This window comes from Elephantulus edwardii, unplaced genomic scaffold, assembly GCF_000299155.1.
Source record: "Elephantulus edwardii isolate Elephantulus edwardi_28Jun2011 unplaced genomic scaffold, EleEdw1.0 scaffold00044, whole genome shotgun sequence".
Taxonomy (NCBI): domain Eukaryota; kingdom Metazoa; phylum Chordata; class Mammalia; order Macroscelidea; family Macroscelididae; genus Elephantulus; species Elephantulus edwardii.
Genome location: NW_006399794.1, coordinates 11120968 through 11132716, shown reverse-complemented (window position 1 = coordinate 11132716; position 11749 = coordinate 11120968). Strand labels below are relative to the sequence as shown.

At 37.0% G+C, this 11749-nt stretch overlaps 1 protein-coding gene across 1 annotated transcript; it reads right to left on the bottom strand.

The window, feature by feature from the left end:
- Window positions 1-531: 531 nt before the first annotated feature.
- On the bottom strand, window positions 532-1488 carry LOC102845953 (olfactory receptor 51G2-like). The gene has a single exon (XM_006885672.1). It carries the CDS (start codon window positions 1486-1488, stop codon window positions 532-534), a length of 957 nt encoding a protein of 318 aa, XP_006885734.1.
- Window positions 1489-11749: the final 10261 nt, after the last annotated feature.

The window sequence follows — 11749 nt, the reverse complement described above, 5'->3', positions numbered from 1 at the left end:
GCGACTCGACGGCACATAACAACAACAACAACATTTATACTTAATTATAAACAATTTATAAAAAAAATATTTGTTTCTATATACGTGTTGTTGTTGTGTACTGTTGAGTTGGAACCAACCTCTAGCTGACCCTCCAGTGAGTTTTCAAAGGCAGTTAATTGCTTGGGAGGAGATTGCCCATCCTTCTGGTGCAGAGCTGCACGAGACAGCAAACCTTGTGCCTTAGGGATTGTAGCACAGCTTCTTGCCACTAGACCACAAAATCACACTCATATATACATATATTTCTTTACCTATTTATGTATTTTTCAGTGTCTTTAACGGTATAGTAAGCATAATGGGTTTTTCATTATTCTATTTTTAAATGAAAACCGTAATAAATGAAAAGATAGATTCCTTCTTCCCATGAAAAAACTTCATGGAGGAAGAGTATAACTACTCACATTCTTCTTCTTCTATGCAACTCATTATATGTTCATTGCAATAGTTATGTCTAGATCCTCTTATGCTTTTTCTCTCGATAGCAAAGAATTAATGACCCTGGCTATCTCTTATGCCACCCCTATGCAACCTGAAGAGACGGAGCATCCTCAATCGGATTTGCTTGGTCTTGATGGTGTAAACAACTGGATTGAGTACTGGAGGTGTAAGAAAATGAAGATAAGAGAGCAGCACACGGCTACATGGGGAAGCCTGCTTCCAAAATCGATGGATCATGGACAGACCAATCATAGGTGTGTAGAAAAGCAGCACAGCACAGATGTGGGAGACACATGTATTAAGGGCTTTGAGGCGCTCAGTCTTGGAGGCAATGGACAGCACTGTGCAGAGGATCAAACCATAGGAGAGGACGATGAGCACTGAGTCCAGCCCCAGGGTAGAGAGCACCACGAAGAGACCATAGGCACTGTTGATGTGGGTGTCGGCACAGGCCAGCTTCATGACGTCTGGGTGCAAGCAGTAAGAGTGAGAGAGTTGATGATTCTGACAGTAGAGCAGCTTCTTTAGCATGATTGGAGCTGGAATATGGAGGCCAATACTGCGCACTACAATGGCTAGGCCCAAACTGGCAATCCGGGGATTTGTGAGGATGGTGCTGTATCGTAGAGGGTTACTGATGGCCACAAAACGGTCAAAGGCCATCGTCAGGAGCACGGAAGACTCCATGATGGAAAATGTGTGGATGAAAAAGAGTTGTGCCAGGCACATATCCACTGCCACCTCTGTGAGACCCAAAATGTAGATGGTGAGCATGGTGGGCATCGTGGAAGCAGACAGACCCAAGTCTGTCACTGCCAGCATGGACAGGAAATAGTACATGGGCTGGTGCAGGGAAGGTTCTGACTTCACCACCCACAGGATTAGGCTGTTTCCTGCAAAGGATGCCATATACATGGCACACAGCGGGATAGAGAGCCAGACATACGCAGCTTCAAGGCCTGGAAGGCCTGTTAAGAAGAAAAAAGTCTTGTTGTTATAATCTGACATGATGACATGGAGAGGCAGAACTCCAGAGAGAAGTACAATCACAGGTCCTGGAATTCAATGAGTTGGTAGGTCAGAACATATAATGTAAATTAAGACCTTAAAGCCTGACATGGACCACTATAAGGTTCTGAAACTCCATATCATTATAGTTTGCCCAGATATTTCCTCTAATTCTTAGATAAGAGGTCAGTAAATAAAAGGTACAATTGTTAGAATAAATCCTGCAAGCATAGTAAGCCTGATCTAGGGGTCTTAAAACAAAATATATTCCCTCACACTGGACTTTGAGATATGACTCTGAACAAAAGACTGACGTCATCTTGGTCAGTTCTCTATATTGGAAAAGAAACTTTAGGTTTTACCATACTTTGTATATTCTATCCAGGACCAGGATCCAGGTGTTCTAACTTCCTTTATTGTTATCCTTTCAACATTTTGTGTTGTAGCTTCATAGGTATTTCTATAATATAATATAATTAATTTTAAACTTTACAGAGAAAAGTATTATAATGAAAATAAATTCCTCTAAACATGGCACCACACCAGTATGAGTATGCAAATATAATTTTGCCACATATATCAAATAGAATGCCAAACTGTGACAAATATTTTAGACATTTACATAAATATAATTTATTTTTAGGTGTGGCTATGTATGTATATTAATTATATAGAATAATTCTTATATAGGAATGTCTGCCTTATATATCAACTATTTCACATTTTAAATTAAAATATAAAAATTATGTATCTCTCAATGTTACTTGTCAATAAGCCAAACTCTAGACATATTTTTAAACTTAATTTACTGAGAAATAGCATATCTGAAATTATGTTCACCCTGTGCTTTTGCCTTGAATATTGGGCATTGCTTCATATCCTGCTCTGTTATCCACCCCCTATATTTAATCTAGTGTGGGTTTCTCTTCTGAGAAGACAGTGGCAGGCCATTCAGTTTAGGCTTTTTCCATTTTCCTCCCAAGTACAAGTAAGTTGAAAGATTATTATTTTAGTTCTCAAAAAAAGCCAAAACATTAAATAAAAAGCACCATATATTTAGACTTCTTATATAATGTTCACTTTCTCTATATCTCCTAATTTGTCTTAGCATCTTGTTTTGATGAGTAGGTTCACCAAGTGAGCTGTGCCACTATTTCTTCTTCATAGAACAATATGCAAGGGTAATCTATTTGTGTTTTGTATTTCACATAAAGGAATTTAAAAGCCATTTCTATAAATAGTATTTTTAATTATATTAACTCTCAAAAGCTGACCAATTAGCTTTTTTACACTTTGTTTTCAGATTAAGAAATGTAACTTTTTTTTTTTTAATTTATTTTACTTCATTATTTTTTGTGTGTACCGTTAAATCAGAGCTGACTGGAACAGGAGGAGATTGTTCCTCCTTCTCCAGCAGAGCATCTGGTGGATTCGAACCCTGCATCTCTGAGATTGCAGTTGCAGCTTCTTGCCAGTAGGCCACCAGAGCTCACCAAGAAATGTAACTTTTAAATAACTCAAGACTATAATGTTCCCAAAGCACAGAGATTGTAAAAGGAGAACTTTTTAAAAACTTTTTCATACTAGTTTATTTACAAAATTAAAATACATTGTTTCTCATGCCAGTTCCTTCTCATTTCCCTAATTCCCCTCACCCATCAAATAATGAGACTTCATGATTAATTCCCCCTGCCCACTCCTCCTCATGCCTCTGCTTCCACCTTCCCCCTGCCTTGGATCCTCATACATATTCTATAATAATGTTTTCATACATTATTTGTCCTTATGGGACTGAGTTAATTCACTCAGCATAAGGAGAAGTTTGATAGTAGGACTGAAACTAATACTGACCAACTTTGTGGTTCAAATTCTGAATATTGTTGCTTGTTGATGTTGTGTTATACTGAGTCAACTCATACAGATATCAACTCATGTACAACAGAATGATCTGCTGACCCAAAGGTTAATTCTTAATAAACAGACTCAGAAGTCTCATAGATATCCTTATATCAAAGTAAACGAAACACATTAAAGAAAGGTTTGTTTTGTTTTGTTTCGTTTTTTACTTTATTTTTGGGGTTAGGTACTTCTATATTTGTCTTCTAGAAACTGATCTTAATAGTAAATGTGCTTTCATTTAGTAAACAGTTAAACTATTACAGGTATTGATTTAGGTTTTGTAAATAGAGATATGAAGAGCTGAAGAGTCTAATAAAAGATATTAAAAATTATTCCAACTATGTGGTGTCACTGTTATCGAATGAGGCTGACATCAGGTTGTGGGTAAGACTGGGGAAAACTGGAAAAATTATGTTTACTGCATTGAAGCCGATGAAGGAGAGAATAGTTTAAAAGCAATATATTTTAGGGTATTATGATTATCATAAGAGTCTGGAATGACGGTTGCAGAGTGGAGTGTACTCGGCGTGGGGGGGGTGTGCGGGGGGATTGTATACCATGAAGGAGTTTTTCTTTCGCTTTTCGAGGAGAAGAGCTAACTGGGGGTGGGAGGTGGACAGGGAGAAAAGTGCAACAAGGAATGAATGGAAATCCAAACTCTCTGTAGATGTTCATTGAAATTAATAATAAAAAAAAAAATGGCAATGGTAAAATGCGGCCTAACAAAATCACACTTAATGTGAATGGACTAATAATGCCAATTAAGAGAAAATGAGTAGCAGGATAGATTTTTTTTTTATAAAAAAAAAGCCAATCAATATGTTGCCTACAAGAGGTATGTTAAAAAAACAAAAAAGAAGAGAAAGACAAAATAAAAAACCAAAGGCTAGAAAAATATATACCAAACAAATGGCCACCTCCAAAATAGCAGAAATGGCAATACTAATTTCTGATAAAATAGACTTCAGAATGAGGGACTGGAGAGCATTGTGCTGAGTGAACGAACTTGGTCCCACAAGGACAAATATTGTATAAAACCATTATTCTAGAATGAGTATAAGGATCTAAGGGAGAGGGGGAAGGATGGAAGCAGAAGGATGAGGATATGCAGGGGGAGAGCGATATTAATCATAGAGTTATACAATTTGATGGGTCAGCAATGAGGGAAATTGGAAGAATCTGTTCTCAAAACAATGTATTCAAATTTTGTAAATAAACTAGTATTTATAAAAAAAGTCAACTTTGGAAGGGGGATGAGAGTAAGAGAAAGTGAAATGTACAACAATGAAAGAATGAAAATTTAATTTTTCTATAAGTTTTTGTTAAAATCACAATTAAAATTAAAAAAAAATATTAAAAAATAATTTCCAACGACGTGAAGCAAATTCTAAAAGAAGAGTACTAAACATACCATACACAACCACGAGAACAAACAAGTCTGTTTTGGAGAGGGTAAAACCAAGTTTCTCCTTGGAGGCTAGGATTTTGAAGCTCCATCTCACATACTTTGGGCATGTGACCAGGAGAGAAGGGTCCTTGGAGAAGGATATCATGCTTGGAAGGGTAGAGGGACAGTGCAGGAGAGGAAAACCCCAGATGAGATAGAGTGACACAGTACTGGAGTAAAGGGAATAGCTGTGTCAGTGTCAGTGAGACTGGCTTGAGATAGGGCAGACTTCAGAGCTGTTGTACATAGGGTCTCACTGAGTCACAAGCAACTCAAATGGCACGTAACAACAACAACATGTGACTGTTGTTGTTGTTGTTATATGCTGTCGAGTCACTTGCGACTCATAGCGACCATATGTACAACAGCTCTAAACTCTGCTCTGTTCTGTGCCAATCACACTGTCTCCAATACAACCATCCCGATTACCCCAGTCACTGAATCAATTCACCTCATAGAGGGCCTTCCCCTCCTGTGCTGTCCCTCCACCCTACCAAGCATGATATCTCTCTCCAAGGACTGGTCCCTCCTTACATGTCCAAAGTATGTCAGACGAAGCCTCAGAATCCTTGCCTCCAAGGAGCTGCCTGGTTTAACCCTCTCCACGATGACTCTATTTTCCTAGCAGTACATAGTACCCTCAATACTCTTCTCCAGCACCACATCTCAAAGGCATCAATTCTCCTTCTATCCTCCCTAGTCATTGTCCAACTGTCTGACACATAACAAGTAATTACAAAGACCATGGCCTGTATCAGACACACCTTAGTCTCCAGAGAGACACCATTGCTCTTCAGAACTTTGGAAAGGTCCCTAACTGCAGACTTTGCCATTGCAAATAAAAAATGTGGACAAAGAAATAGATATAATTATAGATTAAGAATATAGGGAATTGCCCTTTTTAAAAGGTGACCTTTAAAATAAAAAGATAGAAAAGACCTGGTCATCTACTCTAATAATACTAAAGCTCATTGCCATCAAGTCAGAACTGACTCATAATCACAAAGGAACAGATTGTGGACTTTTCTTTTTTGGAACTACTGGTGGATTCTAACCATCACAGAGGTATGGCCTTTGAGTAGTGACAAAAGACTCCCTATAGATAATGCCACTAGAGCTACCTTTCACAATGATCACAGAAAACTGTGAGATGGTTTTAATTCACATGTAGGCTCTATGAGTTAGAAATTAATCAAGAGTGCACAACAATAAGTGAGAGAAACACAGTAAATACTATTATTGTTCAAAGAGACAGAATTATTCTTTGCTTGAAATGCCCTGAAAACATTTTTACTAAAGATTACTTAAATCCTAAAAGCATATAGTAATCATAATAAAAATCATATTTTTCCTTGTAGTTTATTGGGAAAAGTATCAAATTGTTAATAAGGTAATCTATATGCTGGCTATCCTCTGCTTGTGTAGAAATTTTAACAAACTGTTTTATGTCTTCTTTGAAAATTACTTCATTGCTTGGAAACGTGACTTAAGTAGAGGAAGACCCTATTGGACTAACACTAGGTGATTGTGTCAAATGGGTTTAAACATATCGAAGATTGGGAAGATGGCAAAAGATCAGACAAGGTTTTGATTTGTTCAGATAAGGTTGCTGTGAAGTAGCCTGCCTACTTGACAGCATCTCACATGACCACCATGAAGACCTATCCTTACAAAATTCTAGAGAGTTACTCACTCAAGCAAATGTGAAAACAGTTGGAAAAAATGGTCAAGACATCAATTAAGAAGACATGTACATTCAAACTAATTCTTTTGTGTAATCTCTTTCAATTTCCTGACCTGTTCCTATTGTTTCACTGATTATTTAAACTCATAAAAATGTCTTAACTTTTCTCTAACAATTGAAATATTCTTTGTTTCATGCATAGATCTCAGACAAAGAGACAAAAACCCAATGGATGTTGTTAGTGTAGGCAAAGTCATGACCTCTTAATTTTATTGTACTTGGCATTTAAGGAAAGGACATTATAAAAAAGATTCTCATATATGTGGAGTATATTTTTTAAATGTATTTTGTGCTCATTTCTAGAATAGTTTTAAAATAAAATAGTTTTTAAAAAGATAGTGCATGGTGCCATGTTGTAAAATGGGATTGATATCGGAGTTGGAGTAAGACTGAGAAAAACTGGATTAATTGTGTATACTGCACTGAAACAGATGTGTGATAGGGTATTATGGTTATGACAAGAGTCCACAATTATAGTGGAATGTACTTGGGGCGGTGGGAGGGGTGCGGGGGGATTGTGTACCAGGGAAGGAGTGTTTCTTTTACTTTTGAAAGAGAGGAGCGAACTTCGGGGGGGGGGGGGGGGGGGGGAGAAAAGTGCAGTAATGAATGAATGGAAATCCAAAATCTCTGTAAATTCTCATTAAAATTATTTTTAAAAAATTTTAAAAAGGCCACACCCTCATGCATTCATATATACACACTGTGGCCACTAGTTGTATTATTAAAGGAATGCAGAAAAGTCAAACAAAACACTTGCTATATGATGAAAATAATGTCAATGAATTATGCACATATATTGAAACAAAGAAAATCACATACACACACACACACACGAAAAAAGTGATATATGATTGGGTATTATGGTCATGACAAGAGTCCAGAATGAAAGTTGCATAGTGGAATGTACTTGGGGGGTGGGCTGGGTGTGATAGTCTACCAAGGAATTTTTCTTTTACTTTCCAAAGAATGAACTGGGGCGGGGTGGAGGGATGGGCAGGGAGACATATGCAACAATGAATGAATGGAAATAAAAAATCTCTGTAAAAGTTCATTAAAATTAATAAAATTAAATTTTTAAAAAAGAAGAAAAAATAGTTTAAAATGGTTTTAAAAGTTTATAAGTGCAGAAGGGTTCAGAGGTGCTGTACGTAGGGTCACTATGGGTTGCAGGCAATTTGACGGCACATAAAAACAACGGGCCTATGCAGAAATTAGAAGCATGATCCCTGCATGTTTCATGATGATTAAGCACCTCACTAGGTCATCGGTGAATGAGTCAATCAGAGACAATCCGCCTGAGACTATCGGCTAACAGATAGTTCTCCCATCTCCACAGCACCACTGATCAGCTTTTTAGTGCTTCATCATATATTGGAATTGACCCTATAGATCCAAGATATTCAAGAACAATTTCCAGCATGAAGTATGTGAAAGAAATCAAGCCAACCAAGGAAACATCTAAAACAACAAAAAGAAGCTTGGAAAAGGCAGAGAATTCAGGACAATGCAACAAGTAGATGATGATGATGATGATGATGATGATGATGACGACGATGATGATGATAACGATAATAATAGCAGCCTATGGTTTAATGGCCTATAGCTGTTAAAGAAGATTCTATAGCCATGAAATAAATACAGGATAATTGTCAATATTTGTACCTATAAACAATCAGAAAAGAAACAAAAATAGCTCTTGGAAAAAAAATTTGAGGAGCCAAATTTGAAAATTTCATAGAAATGTTAGAAGATCAATTTGAGGGAGTTCTCCAGAAAACTGAACCATAAAAGATGCAAAGCCAAACCAAACAGAAAGGAGCCATTAAAAGAAGAGAAAGAAATCTAGAGACACAATCCAAAATGTTAATGTCTGACTGATAGAAGACCAAGAAAGAAAAAAGGACAATGGGGGGAGAAAATGATTCAAAAAATAACAGTTCTGAAATTGAAAAAATGAGAGGCAACAGAGAGAAAAACATCACTGAGTGCTCAATATAATGAGTAAGGTGGGGGACAAGGCAGATGCAGGACAACAGGGGATCAGACACAGTCCTGGTGATAGAGAGAAGAGATCACAACTTAAATATTGGAAACCAGAAGACAATGCATTCTGAGAGGAAATAGTTTCCAGCTTAGAGCTTCATATCCAATCAAAGCAACTGGGAGTTTGTAATAAAGACATTTTTAAAGAAAAAAAAAGTTTATAAGCGCAGTGCATGCATGTATGTGATATTCTAAGTTGTTGATTTTATTAAAAAATTACAAAATGTGAGAATGGTTACCCGTGGTGGACAGTGTTTGGTGGAGCTTCTCAATTAAAATAAGCTTGGAAGCAGGAGTGGCATCCACTTCCAAAATGTCTTGCTTCCGGAAACTCTATGAACAGTGCTCAGGTCTTACGTTCCCAGAGTTGCTATGAGTCATCTATAACTTGACGGCACTTAACAACAACAAATATTTATTTAACGAAGGAATTTGACAAGGGTATATTATTTATAAACCAGAGCAACTATTGAACGTCTTGTACATATACACACACACAGAAGAAAGTGGACAAAATACATAGATTAAAAAAAATTAATAATTCAAAACTATTTTAAGTAATAGTGTAAGTACAAACACACACACACACACAGGTTTTCTTAAAAATTACTGGATGTTTTCTTAAATTTCATAGAGAGAGATAGAGATAGAGATAGAGATAGAGATAGAGATAGAGATGATAGAGAGAGAGAGAGAGAGAGAGAGAGATAGAGGATATCCTCTCTCTCTCTCTCTCTCTCTATCCCTATACCTATATCTATATCTATATCTAATCTATATATCTTTCCTCCAGAAACCCTATTAACTTGGAGAAGCGATGAAAATTATACAAATGTTCAGGTCTTTCTTCACTTGGCAGCACTTAACAATAACAACAACAACATAGAGAGAGCCCAATTGGCTTAGTGGATAGAAAATGATGTTATCAAGCCAAAGGTGGGTGATTTTAATCTGTGGCCCTCAGTCCTGGTTTTAATTGTTCTTGGTCAAACATTCTTCTAAGTTGTATAGCACTGGTCTGTCCACTTGCTGTGTAGAGTAACAGTGATGCTGTGATGCTGAACACTGTGACACTGATGGGTCAAATGAGATAATGCTTACCCGTGGTGGACAGCGTCTGATGGAGCTACCTGATTAAAACAAGCTTGGAAGCAGAAGTGGCGTCCACTTCATAGAGTCGCTGTGAATAATTTACGAGAACACTTAACAACAACAACAATATAGTTGTTTACTATAGAGTTGTAACTGACCCTTAGTTGATCCTCCAGTGGATTATTGTTTTGTTTTGTTTTTGTTTCATGGTATTTGAAAGAATAGCCTAGTTTTATTTCTTTTCAGCTAATGATTTGCTTGCACTGATAAGCACTGGCCAGATATCTCAATATTCCTGTATAATAATTAAATTAGTTTTTATCTAAATTGGCCAGAGCTGTATAGCCATACATTATATATCTCTTATTTCCCATAATCATAACATTTTCTTTTTAAAAAAATATAATTAAGGAAATAGGAAAGATCTGGTGTGAAAAACAATGTATACGAGTTTTGTAACTAAATCTCTGGTGGGTTTTCAGAGGCAGCTTACAGGAGGAGATTGTCAGTCTTTATATTTGTTTTATATATGTTGTATGCCATCACTTCAGAACCAACTCATAGCTGACTCACCAGCAGGTTTTCAGATACAGTAAATCACATGAGAGGAGACTGTGTATCCTTCCCCCATGGAGCAGCTGGTGGATTCAAGCCAAGTACCTTTGATTATACAGCACAGCTTCTTACTACTACTAGGCCATTAGAGTTAAATCAATCTCAAGCTCTTTCTGTACACACACACACACAGAGAGAGAGAGAGATTTATGTATCTTCAATCACTTTTCCAAATTATTGAGAAGTAACGATGTTAGTTTGTTTGAGGACTAAGGTATGCCTGATCTTTCCTATCACACGCTATGCTGCTGAGAGTTGGGCAATGAAAAAGATGAGAGAAGAAGAATTGATGCCTTTGAACTGTGGTATTGGAGATGAGTGCTGAATATCCCATGGACTGTTGAAAGAACAAACAGATATGTCTTTAAAAAGGTAGAGCCAGAGCGCTTCTTAGAGGAAAAGATGGAGCTTCATCTCACATACTTTGAGTGTGTTGCCAGGAGAGATTATTCAGTGAAGAAGGACATCAACCTTGTAAAAGTTGAGGCTCAGTGAAGGAGTGGAAGATTCTGAACCAGAATAATTGAAAACAGTGGCTGCAACAATGGACTCGGTGTGTCAGAGACTGTGAGGATGGCACAGGATAGGTCAGGGTTCAGGTCTGTTGTTCATAGGGTCACTATGAATTGTACTTGTCTCAGTGGCACCTAACAACAACAATATATTTGGTGGCATAGTCTGTCGTGGAACAGATTAAATGAGTGATTGCATTGATTTACAAAGACATTCCTATGTTTATTCTTCACATGCATTAAGATTTAGAGCAACTATACTATGAGTTCATTTTCTGTCATGATAGTGATAGGAGAATGACAGATTTTCTTCTTACAACATGTTTGCATGTTTTTATTGTTGGGTGCCACAGAGTTGATTCTCAATCAGAGTGATCCTGTGTATAATGGAACGGAACCCTGACCAAGCCTATGCCGTCCTCACAGTCTGTGCTGTGCTTAAACCCATTGTTGAGGCCACTGTATCAATCAAACTTTTTGAATGTATTCAATTTTTTTTATTCTGACTCTACTTTTCCAAACATATTCTTTTCCAGGAACTGTTCCTCTTGATATATGTGTATTCATACCACGTATTTTTATCTTTTTCAATTTTCTTAAAATAAAACAGAGGATTGTAAGAATTCTCACATCAGACCAATGTCATTGCTTTATTTGATGATAAGATAATGGCTAGAGGAGTTTCTACCATCATCTAAAATGCTAAGCAAGTAAACAGTAATTGATGTTTGTCCTCTAAATCTTTCTTATCATTATGTCTAACCACGCTCAAACTTTAAAGAGCTATTTCAAGGACGATTTTTAGTAGTTTAAGAAAGAATCGTATGATCAGAACTGGCTTTGACAAGCACTGTGGCATTTGGACAAGAACAAACTGGGAGGAGGGTAGAGAGAATAGTGCAACAA

Coding starts and splice junctions, on each gene's coding strand:
- LOC102845953 (XM_006885672.1), bottom strand. CDS start 1,488: ATGTCAGATTATAACAACAAGACTTTTTTCTTCTTAACAGGCCTTCCA.